The sequence below is a fragment of the Puma concolor genome, chromosome E2 (genome assembly GCF_028749965.1).
Source record: "Puma concolor isolate L17-30 chromosome E2, mPumCon1.1.hap2, whole genome shotgun sequence".
NCBI lineage: Eukaryota > Metazoa > Chordata > Mammalia > Carnivora > Felidae > Puma > Puma concolor.
In genome coordinates, this window is record NC_141681.1 from 19,409,858 (window position 1) to 19,425,778 (window position 15,921).

At 51.8% G+C, this 15,921-nt stretch overlaps 3 protein-coding genes across 4 annotated transcripts in view; 2 read left to right on the forward strand and 1 right to left on the reverse strand.

Annotated features, from left to right (window-relative positions):
• GFOD2 (Gfo/Idh/MocA-like oxidoreductase domain containing 2) overlaps nucleotides 1-5,189 on the forward strand; it is a 34,737-nt gene extending 29,548 nt beyond the window's left edge. For both annotated transcript variants that reach the window (XM_086689150.1, XM_025920622.2), the window contains one exon: nucleotides 3,620-5,189. In XM_086689150.1, the coding sequence (XP_086545276.1) occupies nucleotides 3,620-4,518 (899 nt within the window). In that variant the 3' untranslated portion in view covers nucleotides 4,519-5,189. The remainder of the gene's footprint in view (nucleotides 1-3,619) is intronic.
• A 5,241-nt stretch (nucleotides 5,190-10,430) lies between these two features.
• Nucleotides 10,431-12,510, reverse strand: CE2H16orf86 (chromosome E2 C16orf86 homolog). Its single transcript, XM_086689163.1, has 5 exons — nucleotides 12,185-12,510; nucleotides 11,664-11,896; nucleotides 11,083-11,300; nucleotides 10,803-10,979; nucleotides 10,431-10,578 (listed from the first exon to the last, which is right to left on the reverse strand). Exons 2-5 carry the CDS (start codon nucleotides 11,885-11,887, stop codon nucleotides 10,451-10,453), a joined length of 747 nt encoding a protein of 248 aa, XP_086545289.1. The 5' UTR covers nucleotides 11,888-11,896; nucleotides 12,185-12,510; the 3' UTR covers nucleotides 10,431-10,450.
• On the forward strand, nucleotides 11,846-15,910 carry ENKD1 (enkurin domain containing 1). Its single transcript, XM_025920564.2, has 8 exons — nucleotides 11,846-12,452; nucleotides 12,687-12,786; nucleotides 12,883-13,077; nucleotides 13,632-13,804; nucleotides 14,811-14,936; nucleotides 15,039-15,202; nucleotides 15,303-15,439; nucleotides 15,537-15,910. The coding sequence occupies exons 2-8, from the start codon at nucleotides 12,702-12,704 to the stop codon at nucleotides 15,695-15,697; spliced, it is 1,041 nt and encodes a 346-aa protein (XP_025776349.1). The 5' UTR covers nucleotides 11,846-12,452; nucleotides 12,687-12,701; the 3' UTR covers nucleotides 15,698-15,910.
• The last annotated feature ends 11 nt before the right edge of the window (nucleotides 15,911-15,921 follow it).

Below are 15,921 nucleotides of genomic sequence, written 5' to 3' on the forward strand. Positions count from 1 at the left end.
GCAGAGTTCTAGAGGCTCTCAGTCTGCTTATATATTAGGGTTCTCACAGAGACCATTGCCAAGCTGTGTAGGAAGAAAGAGGAAATCCCAAGTTCTTTGGCTACAAGCCTGCTGTTTTCTGGTTCCTGGTATAGGAAAGCACCAGACTTTGGATCTTTTAATACAAATAGGAAGGACAGGAATGACCAGAGGCTTCTGGAATCTTATGTCCCAGCCCTCAGTGAAGCAGGGTCATCTGTCTTCTCACTGTCAGGAGGAAGAGGGTGTGAATGAGTCCTTGGTCTGTTCTTATAGGCACACAGTCCCAGGGTCAAGTTGGTGGGACTGGGAGAGCCATGTCAGCTGGACCTGCCTTGAGGCACTGCCCACTCAAACCCCAAAGGAGTCACTGAGCATATTGTGACCATGAAGTTTACTTCCTGTGAACAAAGAGGTGCTCTGGGGCACTTCACTCCTGGGTAATCTGGAGAATATGAGCTGGAGAAAAGATTGCAGCTTGAAATTTGTTCACCCTCCAAAAAATCTGAGCTAATAAGCACTCAGCATTCATGCTTTTCCCACTCCCTGGAGACAAAAATCAGTTCCCAGCTTCTCTGATCTCTCCTTTGGCTTCCTAGCAGGAATGCTAGATAACTTAAAAAAAAAAATTTTTTTTTTAATGTTTATTTATTTCTGAGGAGACAGAGACAGAATGTGAGGGGGGTAGGGGCAGAGAGAGAGAAAGACACAGAATCCGAAGCAGGCTCCAGGCTCCGAGCTGTTAGCACAGAGCCCGACACGGGGCTCGAACTCACGAGCTGTGAGATCATGACCTGAGCTGAAGTTGGACATAACCGGCTGAGCCACCCAGGTACCCCGGGAATGCTAGTTAACTTAAATATGTCTTTCAAGATAACCCAGGTCCTCCTAAAGTTAAAGACCCTGTGCGGCTGGCCTTGCAGGAGCCTGTTTAAGATGGCCTTTAGCTCCCCTACTGATAATACTACTGAGTCTTAAGTTAAAAAGCATCCCTGTTGTTTGGGCTCAAAATGGGAGGTCTCTCCCCTTTCCCTGACCTCTCATGACATGGAACAGAAATTTCCTTATCCTGGTTTTACCGTCACCAAACTTCCAGGAGCCACAAAAGTCCTTTTCCCCCCTGCCCACCTCCTTTCTGCCCCATGCTGCAGTGTCCACCCCAGTTCCTACAGTGAATAGTTACAGCAGGTAGTTTCTGGGCTGGCCAGAGCTACAGCCCTCAGATGAGGTGTTTGTGTCTGAGAATCTAATTTCCTCATTACTTTCCTGGTCAGCTCTATGTGTTCTGCACTCAGGTGGCCAAATTGTCACCCAGTATGGTGATTCTCCAGTCCCTAATCCTAAAATCTCACATGTGTAAGGAAGCATTAGAGATTCTCCGAGAGCAGATCATGATAACAGTCAGGGGCTATTCTCCCCGAAGGGCCCCCTCCTGCGAGACCCCAGTGTAAGGACCTCTTCCCTTGGTTTGGCACCCACTACTTCTTTGGAGGTATTAACATAGGGAACCACCCCAAGCTCTCAGGAGTATCCCAGGTATTGTTGTCTTGTGACTGCTCATACCCTCATGAGCTTTCATCTTAAAACATCTTAAAAATAGTGATCCTTTCTGCTTCCTAAAACAGAAGCTGCCCAGTTCTAGCTCTCTTCGGGGCTTTTTCTAAGGCTTTTTTTGCTCTCTTAGTCCATCCCACCTATAGTATACTCGGAACAGGCATGAGAGCATAAGGGTTAATTTTACTTTCTTTCCCTTCCTACCAGAGCCAAACATTTTCTGGCCTTTTGACTACACTAAATTGTTGGATCAGTGTTTTTAGAGAACAATCTTGGGGAAATCTTAGAGCCCTTTCTGCAATTGCAACTGAGAGTACAGAGCCCATCCCCTAGAGTATAGATTAAATACTTTTGCCCAAAGCTGGTGATCTACTAAATGTATGAAGGTACACAAGCATGTCCTCTCTCCAGCCCATGTGTATTAGGCGGTGTTCTTCAGAGAAACAGAACCAATGAGCGTATATATAGAGAGAAAGGAATTTATTTTAAAGAATCCTCTCGTGATTGTAGGAGTTGACAAATTTGAAATCCACAGGGTAGGACAACAGGATGGAAATTCCAACAAGAGTTGATGTTGCAAACTTGAGTCTGAAGGCAGAATTCCTTCCTCTCCATGGAACCCCAGTCTTTTTTCTTGAGGCCTTCAACTGATTAGATAAAGTCCACCCACATTGTGGAAAGTGATCTGATGTACTCAAAATATACTGGTTTAAATGCTAATCACATCTAGGGGCTCCTGGGTGGTTCATTTGGTTAAGCATCTGACTTCAGCTCAGTTCATGATCTTATGGTTCGTGAGTTTGAGTCCTGCATCGGGTGAGCTCACGCCCTGCTTTGGGTGAACACAAGCCCTGCTTCTCTCTCTCTCTCTCTCTCTCCCTCCCTCCCTCCCTCCCTCCCTCCCTCTCCCCCTTGTGGGTTTTTCTCTCTCTCCTTCTTTCTCCACCTTCACTCGTGCCATCTCTCTCTCTCAATTAAAAAAAAATAAAATAGAGGCGCCTGGGTGGCTCAGTCGGTTGAGCGTCCGACTTTGGCTCAGGTCACGACCTCACGGTCTGGGAGTTCGAGCCCCGCGTCGGGCTCTGGGCTGATGGCTCAGAGCCTGGAGCCTGCTTCCGATTCTGTGTCTCCATCTCTCTCTGCCCCTCCCCCGTTCATGCTCTGTCTCTCTCTGTCTCAAAAATAAATAAAATGTTAAAAAAAAATTTAAAAAAAAATAATAAAATAAAATAAAATAGGGGCACCTGCGTGGCTCAGTTAGTTGAGCATCTGGCTTTCGCTCAGGTCATGATCTCACAATTCATAAATTGGAGCCCCGCGTCGGGCTCTGTGCTGACGGCTCCGAACCTGGAGCCTGCTTCGGATTCTGTGTCTCCCTCTCGCTCTCTGCCTCTCTCTCTCTTTCTCTCAAAAAATAAACATTAAAGAAGTTTTTAAATAAATGCTATTCACATCTAAAAAATACCTTCATAGCAATGTCCAGACTGGTATTTGATGGACACTACAGCCTAGCTGGGTTGGCACATAAAATTACAGATTTTTTAAAAAAATTTTAATGTTTATTCATTTTTGAGAGAGAGACAGAGCGTGAGTCGGGGAGGGGCAGAGAGAGAGGGAGACACAGAATCTGAAGCAGGCTCCAGGCTCCAAGCTGTCAGCACAGAGCCTGACACGGGACTCAAACTCACCAGCTGTGAGATCATGACCTGAGCGGAAGTTGGTCGCTCAACCGACTGAGCCATCCAGGCACCCCATAAAATTACATATTATACCTCCTCTCTTTACTTGCCATTCCTGGTTTGCACCTTCTACCTCTACTCCTTTCATTTTCCCTTAAGAATTTACTCTTCATTCTGCAGTCTATAGCTTGTTCTCCAGTCCCAGTCACCAGGTACCATTTTTGTCCAAGTTGTTGCCTTTCCTCTTGTCCCAGGCCACCATCTGATACAGGAGGCTTTTCCGAGTTCATTTGCCTTCAAGAAAATATTTTTTCCTTCATTGTAAATCCCTTGGAACTTTGAGACTTTTTGGTGTGTTTTATTCTCAGGTATTGGGAAGAATGTGGTTTGTGAGAAGGCAGCAACTTCGGTGGATGCATTCCGGATGGTGACAGCCTCGCGCTACTACCCACAGCTGATGAGTCTGGTGGGGAATGTGCTGCGCTTTCTGCCTGCCTTTGTGCGCATGAAGCAGCTGATCGCGGAGCACTACGTGGGCGCAGTAATGATCTGCGATGCGCGCATCTACTCAGGCAGCCTGCTCAGCCCCAACTATGGCTGGATCTGCGACGAGCTTATGGGTGGTGGGGGCCTGCACACCATGGGCACCTACATCGTGGACCTGCTGACCCACCTGACTGGCCGGAGAGCTGAGAAGGTGCATGGGCTGCTCAAGACCTTTGTGAGGCAGAATGCAGCCATCCGTGGCATCCGACATGTCACCAGTGATGACTTCTGCTTCTTCCAGATGCTCATGGGTGGAGGCGTGTGCAGCACGGTAACACTTAACTTCAACATGCCAGGTGCCTTTGTGCACGAGGTCATGGTGGTGGGCTCTGCAGGACGCCTTGTTGCCAGAGGAGCTGACCTGTATGGGCAAAAGAACTCTGCCACACAAGAGGAGCTGCTCCTGCGGGACTCACTGGCTGTGGGTGCAGGGCTGCCCGAGCAGGGGCCCCAGGATGTTCCACTGCTCTACCTGAAGGGCATGGTCTACATGGTGCAGGCCCTGCGCCAGTCCTTCCAGGGGCAGGGGGACCGCCGCACATGGGACCACATCCCTGTTTCCATGGCCGCCTCGTTCGAGGATGGGCTGTACATGCAGAGTGTGGTGGATGCCATCAAAAGGTCGAGCAGATCTGGGGAGTGGGAGGCTGTGGAGGTGATGACGGAAGAACCTGACGCCAACCAGAACCTATGCGAAGCTCTCCAACGGAATAACCTGTGAGCCTGCACGTGGGCTCCCTGCCATGGGGCAGAAGGGATGGGAAGGGACCAGAAGGATGAGACAGGAGGTCTTGGCATTGCATACATAGTGTATTTCATTTCATGAGTCAGCTTGGGCAGGGTCCAGGTGAAGCCCAAGGTGGCCTTGGGAAAACACCCCCTCCAATGCTCAAGACTTGGAGGGTGGTGGTATAGCTGAGGGCTAGCAGCTCCCACAGTGTAGCCTAGTAGAGCTGCCCCCAGGTCTCTGCATAGTCATGCTGGTGAGCAGAGCCAGCAAAAGCTTGACTTGGAGGCTGCTTCAGCCTATTTGTGGCCGTAACTAGGTGAGAAAGCACAGCAAGGACCCAGCTTGGCTGATTCCTCAGGCCTGAGGGAAAACGACAAGAAGCCTTGTTTTCATGCCCTTCCTGGGCTAGAGCATCTCAGGAATGGTGAGGGCAGCAAGCCATCCCTCAGGGATCCGTACCTGCCCTCCTTCCCATATGCCCAGGCCTTTCCAGCCTCCAGGCTGCCCCTTCCCTGGCAGGGAGGAGTGGGTTCTTCATTGGGTGAGCTCTCAGGGGCTATTGACCTGGGGCAAAGGGTCCCTGATTTGGTGGAGAGGAGACAGGGAGAGTTCTGGAATATCTGATAAATATTAATAAATCAGAAAGTCTGACACTATGGCAATTGGTTGTTTGGTAAGTTGTTTCTTTAATAATGAGAGGCTTGTTTATTGTAGTTTGTTTATATTTTTCTCTCTCCTTGTGGCCACAGCAGATCTGGCCTGCCCTGGATCCATCATGGTCTGGTGGGCATATTCCCTTGTGACAGAATCCCAGGAGTCCTCCAAGGAAAAGTCTTTTCTCAGGGAACAAGACTCAAGACTTCCTTAACCTCAAGACTTCCCTGACCTGGTAGGCAGGTCAGGGAGATAGGGAGAGTTTAAGGCCTTCCCGGGCTGGAGGTCAGGAAGAGTTCTGTTCCTACAACCATGGATTTGGCTCCGGGAAACCCTGGGAGAGGGGAGGTGAGAAGTGGTCCCGGGGAGCCTGGATGCACTGCCCTTGGAGTAGGTACAGCCTAACGCTGCCTGACCTAGATAGCCAGTCACCAACCATGCTTTTTATTAACTATTCTACACTGGGACTGCCTTTTAACGAAGTCAATCAGAGGTGAGGTGGGTCAGAGGTTCGGGGAAGTGGACACATACACCCCCTTCGTTTCCTCTGCCAGCCTGCCAGGATTAAGCCTAGACTGAACTCTTCCCTTCTCTAAACTTCACTCTCTCTGCCTTGCCCTGGGCTCCTTGCCAGAGAGAGAAAGGCTCAGGGAAATCTCCCTCTTCTTGGCACCCTTTCTAGAAGTCAGTAGGCCTATTTTCCTGTGTGTGGTCCTGGTTTAAAACTTTGTCCTTGTGAGCTAAAATAACAGTGACTAGTGCTGGGGAGTGTGCTTACTGAATGCTCCTCCCCCGGAGACACTTCACACATACTTCATTTGATATCCAAACCACTCTGTGAGGTCCTACTATTAATATTCTCATTATTCAGATCATGAAACTTAGCCAGAGAGGGGCAAAGTTACTTGCCTCCTATAAGTTAAAAGTGATGGAGCCAAGGAGGAGCATGGTCAGGGTCATCTGACTACAGAGACTGACCCTGACCTACTCTTTCCCCAGCACTTAAAGATCTCAGAGACTGAGTGCCCAGACATTGCCCCTCCCCGCTCAGGTCCTGCCCTCCAGGTTACTGCCTTCTCTGTGCAGCAGAAATCTGTCTGCCCTCAACTAGGAGAAGGAAGGACTACAGAGAGCCCTGCGAGGCAGGATGCTGGTAGAGTTCAGAAAGGCTGTTCCCTTCCTCCTGACTCCAGGTCAGTCCCTCTGTGTGTTACTAGGAAGATGGGATCCCTCCTAAATTGGGGGATTTACTAAGAAAGCTCATGCACCTTTCCCAGTTGTACCTGACTCAGGTTTACTGCCCCACAGTGGCATTTCTTAGGTTTTATAGGGCTCTACAACAAATCCCTTGTTGACAAAGACAGGTTCCCAGAAGTCCTAGGGCAGAGTGCAGTGGGCTTGGTGCACAGCTACTTTTGTGAGGGCCCTGGGGTCCTCTGTTGGTACTCGCTAGAGCCTAGGTCCATGGCCATCCTTCAGACATCTTTACCATTATAAATTTCTTGGGTTGGTCCTGGGGAGGAGATGTGCCTTAAAATGGCCCAAGTGCCTGTGGCCTAGGAAGTCAGCAGGGTTCTGGCCCTCAGGATGGACTGTGCCTGCACGTGGGTTCAGGCTTGTCCTGCACCGCCCCCTCCTGGAGGAAAGCAGCATCACCTCCCAGGTCCCGTTTCCTAAATTTCAGGATCTTCCTGGAGTCAGAGTGAATGAAGTTTTTCCAGGCTTCTGAAAATGGAGTTTGTTTTTCCTCTCTCTAACAACAACCAGAAAATAACTTACTTTTTTTTTTTTTTTTGCTTTTATTTGCATTTATTTTATGCAGAATTTACTCCCAGGCCATAAGTTTTGTTTCTTCAGTTTCTTCTGGGGTACCTTTTTTTTCTGTGCAACTTCCTCTTCTGGTTTAGGAACAATGTGTTTTTTGTTTTTGTTTTTCAGTAAGGATCATCTCAATGTGGCACGGAGAGCTCATGTATGGATTAATCTGACCACGAGCCCTGTAAGTTCTATGCCACATCTTGGGGGCTTTGTTCACCTGGATGTGCTCAATGACCAGAGAATCTACATCTAAACCCTTAAGTTCAGCATTACTCTCTGCATTTTTAAGCATGTGCAATAAAAATTCAGCACTCTTTTTGGCCACCAACCCTGTGTCCATCCCCACTGTTTGGCCTGGGTACAGCTACCAACTCCACCATTGTAGCGACAGAATGGCACACACTGCTTCTGCAAAGTGACATCTTTCAGATACTTGGTGGCTTTTCGGATGTATATACCCTTGATTACCTGGGAAGTTTCACGTGTGTTCTTAAAGTGAACACAAAGATTTGAACCTTTTGTTGGCATGATTTTGTCAGGTTTTCCAGGTCAAGTGAATAGCGAACCATTTTCAGAGATCACCTCAGGCCGCTTACAGGAAGAGCCAGAAAAGAACTTTCAAAATACTTTTTGCTTATTTCTCAACCCCCCAACCAAATGTAGGCCTCATACTCACTCAGACAATCAGCAGTCTCCTCACCTCCCTGTTCCCAGTCTCCCTTCCTCATTCTACCCTTCTCACTGCTGCCCACATGACCTCTCCAAAATATCAGGCCAAGATCCCTCCTTGCCTGCACCCTTTCTCATCACTCCCAGACTTGTCTAACCTGGTCTCCTGATGTCCATGCCTCTGCTTCAGCCATGCTAAATGGCCCTCCTGAGTGAGGCTGACTTCTATACTAGCAAGGCTTTGTGTCTGGTGTATTCCCTGCTTGGAAGGCCACCCAAATCTCCTTCAAGAGTCAGCTGAAGGGCTGCCGCTTCATTGCTTCCCTAGGCAAAACAGCAGTCCCAACACCCACACCCACCTCAAGGTCCCACAGCCTTGGTCCTCTGCTCTTCTGTGATACCTGTCTCCTTGCATCCTACTCAGCATTTCCCCCTTAGATTGAGCTTCTAGGAACAATAGTAGTTACTTGTTCCTTTCTGTGGCTATTGTCAGCCACCCTGCTTTAGGAAAACCTATCAGGTAATAGACCTGCAAATATAGATCAGTTCTTTGCTGGTTACTGAGTATTTCCTGTGCCACTTGTTGGAAGAGAGGAACAGAGTTTCCTTGTCAGTGCTGGCCTGGGTCAGGCCTTAGCCAGAGTTTTCAGGTCCACAAATCTACAGGGTTCAGGAAAGGGTGCTGCCTCCCTGGTGCCCAGGGTGTGATTTCATGCAAGGCCACTTCTCTCCAGGTCTCTCCTCCCTCAGCCATAAAGTGAGGCAGTCAACTCAGTTATGTGAAGAGTCCTTTACCTCTGAGAAATTCCAAAGAATCCATGCTCATCCCTATGGACAAGATTTGGTCTGCATGGTCCCTGTGGACAGTATCTTCTGGGGTGGTACAGTCACTAACCAGGGAAACGTATGGGCAAAAATGTCCTGACCCCATGACTTGCCCTGTAGTCTTGCCACCAGGCCAGTGAGCTCCAAGTGATTCCTAAACATAGAAGCAGCCTGGGATGATGCGCATTTTCTTCCTACTTCTATCTGGGCTTGCCCACCCTATCCCTTCCAATGACCTTGCCAAACCAGTATTCGAGGGGCCCTGCACATGGTTCTGGACTTTAGATGCCCTCAGCCTTTCAGATCCTGACCTGCCCTCTGCGACTTCCTCAGCTCCCCACCTCGGTCTCCTTATCTTTGTGTCTTTTATGGGGGCTCTCCACTAGATGGGTGCAATGCAATGATGTATGCCCTTGGGGAGTTCACAACCTAGTTCCAAGAACAGTTCTAACCCACAACGGCAGTAATATGTAAATGCTATGACATAGGGCAACACTGGGTGCTGCCTGGCTCAGCACGGAGTAAAGTGCCCGAGTCTTCAAGGTAAAAGTGCACTAGTCAGGTGGAGGGGTAAAGGAATGAAGGCACTTTAGGCAGGAGAAGGCCCATGTGCAGAGTGAAAGTAAGAAAGTTGTGGCTGGTCAGGGACTTATAGAAGCCACTGAAAAGTTATGTTTTGTTTTGTTTTTTAAGTTTATATATTTTGAGAGAGAGAGCAGGGGAGGGGCAAAGAGAGAGGTAGAATTCCCAGCAGGCTCCGCACTATCAGCCTGGAGCCCGATGTGGGGCTCGAACTCCCAAACCGCAAGATCAACCACGAGATCATAACCTGAGCTGAAATCAAGAGTCAGATGCTTAACTGAGTCACCCAGGCGCCCCGCCACTGGAAAGTTTTTAAGGCACTTGGAGCAAGAGGAGCAACATGCCAGGGAGAAGCAACACCATCAGGTTCAGGTGTGTGTGTACCAGGATCAGTGGGGTGGATTGGTTGGGGAAGGAACCACAGGCAGAGAAACTAGTGAGCTCTCACCGGGGAATAACAGTGTCCCAAGGCAAAAGTGCTGACTATGAGATACGAAAGGTTCTCAATCTAGAGGGCACATTCACGAGCCTTGATGCCTGATTAGCTTGTAGGAGTCAATGAGCAAAGAACAGGATGGGGTCTGGGGTGACACCCAGGATTTTGGCTTGAACAATTGTGTAGATGAGACACAGGAGGGAAAGCAGATTGGAGGGAGAAGTTACTCATTTAATTTTAAATTCTTTATGTTTAAGGTATCTGAGGTACGTTCAGGAGGATGAGGAGGTGGCACGATATGAGGGTTTCCAAAGTGGCCAAACTGGATAATTTCAGTTATCCAGTGGCTTGGCTGCAGGGCTCCAGGAGAACATTCACATCCACCACCACCCCCTGGCTGCTAGGAAAAAGTCACAGAGGCCTCTGTTGGCAGGACCACTCTGGGGGCAAAGTCTGGTCCAGCTGTAGTCCCCAGTATGTGGAAAACATTCCAAAGACACCACTCTTGGGGCAGGCAAATGAACTCTGACACCTCGGTGGGAGATCCCAAGTATTGATCCCCTGAGGTCAGACCAAATGCAGGCCCCTTCCCTGGAAGACAGGGAGCAAAGCCAAGCACCTGATTGCTGTGACCTGACAGTCCCTTTCCTTTTTCTGCCTCGTTTCTCCCTTATCACCTCTCTCTGCATCCCCACTGTTACCCTATCTGACCTTCAGGTTCATGTGAAGAGCCTTTAAATGCACAGAACTAGGCCCCACCCCTGCAGATTCTGATTCAGTTATGTCTGGGATAGTGCCCAAGAACCTGTATGTTTGTCAAGTTCTTGGATGATCCAGGTGACCAATCAGGCTTCACACCCTGCCCCCACCTTCCCAGCCTCTCTTCAGCCATCTATTTTGGGAAATCATGAAGTCTGAGAAAAGGAAAAATGTTTATTTTCAGTAAGTCCAAGGCCCCAAGTAGGGAGAAGGGCCAAATTTTCCCTTCCTCCTGAGGCCTAGGCTGCTGCTCTGGTTTGGGCTTGGGAGAAGGGGAGACTCCAGTGGAGGCGGGAAAGTCACTTGTACTGAGGAGAGAGTGGAGGTACAAGTGGGGCGGCACAAACACTCAGCATCTTATCGATGTCCACCTGGGTTGACTTATCCACCTCAGCCTTGAGGCGGCCACTGACCCCCAACTTGGGCAAACACCCTGGCTCTTCTCCAACCTCCTCTCCCAGGGGAGCCAGTGCATGGGTGGGGGACACGAATGTATTGGGGCAGGGCAGAGTGAGGCCTGACCCCAGCTCACCTGTCACGGGCAGCAAAGCCTTCAGTTGCTCCACACCTGCCTCCTCGGGGACCAGGGCCAACTCCAACTCAGGCTCCACGTCCACCTCAGCCTCCCTGTCCCCCTCCCCTGCCTGATTCAGCTCAGGATTACAATAGTTGATGTACTGGTACAGGGGCCGCAGGCGCTGGGCCTTTCCTGCAAACAGCCAGGGCAAGGCAGGGGCTGGAGCACCAAGCTGTGCCATGACAGGGGTCCATCAGGCAGGAGAAAAAGGGAGGGCCCAGGGGCTGCCACTCACGCTCCAGCGCCAAGGTCTCTGGAGGTGCAGACACTGTGCTGGCCACAGCTGGGAGCACTGGAGCTCCCAGACTCTTGCGCTTCTTGGCTTTTTTGTGCTGTTTGGCAGATGGTGAGGGCTCAGTCTGGCTACCCTCTGGCTCCTCCCTCTGCGGTGGCAGCCCCTGTGGCATCTCAGCTTCAGCTTTGGGATGGACTTGGTGGCTAGGCCCTGGGAGGCTGGGGGACAGGAGGCCTAAGGAGCCAGCCTCCAGCTTTGGCTCGTGTGTCCTGACCATAGGGAATAACCCTGCCTATTCACCACCCCCGGCCCAGATTCTTGTCCCTTTCCTGGTCAGCGAGGCTCTGGGCTGGACAGGGAACTAAAGCTCATGTGAGCTTAGTACCCTACAAGGCCTGAGACCCCTCCTCTGGATGCTCCCTATGCCAGGGTTCCTCAGGGACAGAAGGAGTGAGGAGTGATGGTGGTGGCAGGAGATAAGGATGCATTATGTAAGAGTGCAGGATTTAGGGATCCTGCTGGAGTGTGAGCCCACCCTCCCCACCAGCCCTATAGCTCCTTCCCTCTGAAAGCCCCCTCACTTGACTGGCTTCCTCTTCGGACCAGGACTGGGCCTCACAATGGAGGCCATAGGCCTGGGAGGGCCTCTCTCCTCTAGTGACTCCACCTCTGGCTTGAGCCTCTCTTCCTTCAGCTTGAGTCGTTCCTCCTGGAGCTCTGGCTCTGAGACTTGGACTGTTGGGCACTTGTCTTCACCCAGGGTCTGGCAAGCCTCATAGTGTGGTACCAGGCACTGGTCTGCCATCACTGGACACTAAGGGTGACACATAGGTAACTGGTCACCAGGCAAAGGACACAGGGATCAGTAATTAGACACCCGAGGAGGAGCTTGTCCTGGCATTTAGGGGGGCCTCGCACAGAGTTTGGCCTCCCAGAGCGCCGCGGACAGTCGCTTGGAGACCACAGCCTGACGGTCACCTCGGAGGTCTAAGCGTGGCCGCCAGGCGACTCTACGAGCTGTGCCTGCCCCGCGGCCGTCCTCTCCTGGGACCCTGGCCGCCTCTCGACCCCTGCTGAAGCTACGGCTGCGCAGGGTCAGTACCTCCTCGACGGTTGCTTTCGGGGAGCGGAGCGAGGGGCCGGACCTGTGGACCTGGCGCTGACCCCAGAGACCGGCCGGGCGGCGAGGGCAGGCGGGTGGGAAGGGTGCCTGACCGTGGCTCTGTGCCTCACTCCCCAAAGCTGGAACTACAAGCCCCAGAAGGCTTTGCGCCAGGGGGCCTTGGCCCCTGACCTCAGGGACGGAAATTATTGTTGCCCGGCAACAGCAAGCCCGTCGGGTCGCAGCAGTCGGCGGCAAAACTGCTCCGGTGAGCCCCTTGTCAGAGTGTTGCGGGGAAGGGGTCGCGAACGAAGCAGGGAAGTGGGTTAGGAGCGGAGGCGGCGAGCGCTTTGCGGGGTGAGACGGCGGGGCAGAGGCAGGGAATGGAGGGGCACCGTTGGGGTCAGGGTCTGGGTCCAGAATCCGGGAGGAGGCACGGGGCTGGTAAAGGGGCCAGGAACCGGAAATGTGCAGCCCAGCAGGCCTCGGTACACCGTTGCAGGGTGACGAAGGCGGCATGTGCGAGGGCCCGTCCCGTATCTCGGGGCCAATCCCCCCAGACCCTACGCTCTTCCCTGACTACTACCGGCGGCCGGCCTCGGGTGAGTTAGGGGGTGGCACGGCTGGGTGAGGCCCGAGTGAGGGTCTGGCTCTGATCCACCACTGAGCCCCGCGCTCGGCCCCATCTGGCTTCTCAGCCCAAGGACGCCTTGAGGGAAACGCGCTGAAGCTAGACCTGGTCACTTCGGACCTCGACTTGGACGCCACCCCTCCGCGCGGTCCCCGCATAGGTCCTGGAGCCAGACAGATCCTGGACCGTGGCAGGCATGGCGTCGGAGGAGTGCTGCTGCAATTTGGGGGCATCTCCCTAAGCCCAGAGGCCTCTTCCAAGAGTAAGTTCGGATACAAGGGGCAATGAAGCTAGTACGATGAGGTCAAACGCTGAGATCAAAAGCGTTGCTTCTCCTTGCTAGATTCTGGGCTCAGGGTTTGCCTCTCTGAGTGTCAGTTTCCCCAACTATGAAAGGAGGGGGAAATGCGCTACTTCCTCAAAGAAGAGGACTGAATGCAGTAGTCCCTGGGAAACCCAAGCTCAGCTTAATGAATTCATGCATCAGCAAAACGTGGTCTGTTGAGTGCCTACTGTGTGCCCTCTTTATAGGTGCTAGAAAAACAGTAAACAAGTAAAGAGATGGCTATGATAGACAAAATGATTAATGGTCTACTTCACAATAAAAATGTAGAAAATAATCAGGGACAGAAGAAGGTAATGACTATGTCAGGAAGGGAACAAAGTGATGAGGCAGAGTATGTGTATACTGTTTTAGATGGAGAGGTCATGGAGATCTTTCTGTAGGAGGCAAGGTGTGGGCCTTTGTGTGAACTGATGGGAGTTGGATCTCATGGGCTGTATGTAGGGCAGAGTCTGGCAACATCTTTTTCCCAGGGAAGGACCCTAAAGACTATGAGAAGGAGAACCTGAAGCGGATCAGAGAGATCCAGAAGCGCTTCCGTGAGCAGGAGCGCAGCCGGGAGCAGGGCCAGCCCAGGCCCCTGAAGGCTCTGTGGCGTTCACCCAAATATGACAAGGTGGAGTCCCGGGTCAAGGCCCAGCTGCAGGTACCTGCCTTGGAGAGCCAGAAGCATTGTTCATCTTGTTGACCAACATGCAGTTATACTCTGATCTGAGTTATGGAGATGAAAATCACAGGGGACTAGGGAAACAGGGGCTAAGAGATAGCTGGCCTGCTGCAGAGTCAGGCTGGGGGCTTCCTCAGGAGTGGTGATGGCTTGGGTCATCCTGAGGGACAAATAGGTATTAGGCAAGGGGAGAATTGAAGAGAACCATTCTAGTGAGATGGAACCTCACAGATAGAAGTCCTAAGACCAGAGGGAGTATGCACAGTGGGATGTTATGTTCAGATCAATGTGAAGGGAGAAGAGCATGAGGTTAGGCTAAGAAGTCAGCTGGACACACATCATTTAAAAAAAATTTTTTTTTTTCAACCTTTATTTCTAAGGGCAGTGAGAAGGGCAAGTGAAGGGGTATGGTGGTGGGATTGTCTTGGGTAGATAGTAGTACCATTTCTCTGTCCAGGGTTCTCAGAAGGAGGAGCAGAATTGAGAAAAGAGACAATCAGGTCATATGTGAATTTGTTGAAGCTGAAGCATTTGTGGGATTCCCAGGGGGTAGGAGTGTGTCCAGGAAGCAGATGGAGAGTCAGGTCTGGATCTGAGGAGTGAGACCCAGGAGTTATTGAGCATTGGGCTGAGGACAGTGATACCAGGGAAGTGACCCTGGATTTAATGGCTTGGAAGCCAGCTGTGAGTGACCTTGGTGGGGACAGAGCCAGGAGGCTTGGCAGGGAAAGAGAAAAAGAGAATGGTAGTCAAAAGCCAGGACTGAGGTAGAAAGAGGAATGGTTTGTTGTTTTCTTAAAGATGTGAGAGACACACATATTTAAATGCTCATGGATAGAAGTGCTTCTTCAAGAGGGAGGAGGCCCATAGGGCTAGATACAGAGAAATATCCTCACAGGCAGAAGGAACAGAAGCTCAGCTGTACGGCCAGCTTAAGACTCTGACCTCAGCCTGGCTGATTCCTCTGCTATGCCCTACCCTCCAGGAGCCCAGCCCAGCCTCTGGAACAGAGCCCACCCACTTCCTTCGGGCACACTCCCGCTGTGGCCCTGGGATCCCACCACCCCGTGCCCCCAGTCCTCAGCTAAACCCACCAGGCCCCAATGCTAAGGTGAGAGGATGTGTGGGGGTCGGGAGGTGGGGCAGGGATCTTGAGGGGTTCAGGAGCACAACACAGTACTGTCTGCCCCATCATGCTTGCCATGTCCTGCAGGGGCCAGGCCTGGATGTGGACTTCATTAGCCACAATGCCCGCACTGCCAAGAGGGCCCCCCGGCGGCATTCCCTCTCCCTGCAGGTCCTGGCACAAGTGCTGGAGCAGCAACGGCAAGCCCAAGAGCACTACAACACCACGCAGAAGGGCCACGTACCCCATTAGTAGGTCCCACTGCCCAACACCCAGGGTGAGGGGTTCCTGTGGAGGGTGGGAGAAAACCTACGCCCTGGGACCATCAACTCTGAGCCTGTGCATCCACAGCTTGTTGCAACGCAGGGATCTGTGGCGGCGGGAGGCTGAGGCCCGCCAGCATAGCCAGCCGGACCCTGCCATGCCCCCTGGTCACACTTGCATGCCTGAGAACCAGCGGCTGGAGACACTGAGCAATCTGCTCCAGAGTGAGTCCATAGGCAAGAGGTAGGGGGGTGTAGATGAGGAACCCACTGGGGACCACACACCCCTGCCCAACACTCACTCTTCCTGGATCCCTCATAGGCCAGAGCCAGTTGCTACGTGAGCTGGTGCTGCTGCCTGCTGGGGCAGACTCACTGAGGGCCCAGGGCCACCATGCTGAGCTGGACCAGAAGCTGGTGCAGGTAGAGGAGGCCATCAAGATCTTTTCCCGCCCTAAGGTCTTTGTGAAGATGGATGTCTGAGCCCTTTTGTGGGGGCGCTTATGGGGGTCCTCAGTGAAGATCACCACACAGTTGCAGAGGGCAGGATCAAGCCCCATCAGAGAATGGGGGTCCAAAGACAGGAGCAGTGGTGTGGGCAGTATCCCCAGAGCACTCTTCCCAGCCACCGGTGGCTGTAGAAGGGCCAGCCCAGCCTCTTAATCCCTTTGTCAAAATTAAACCTTTTGTACACAATGGGGTTTGTT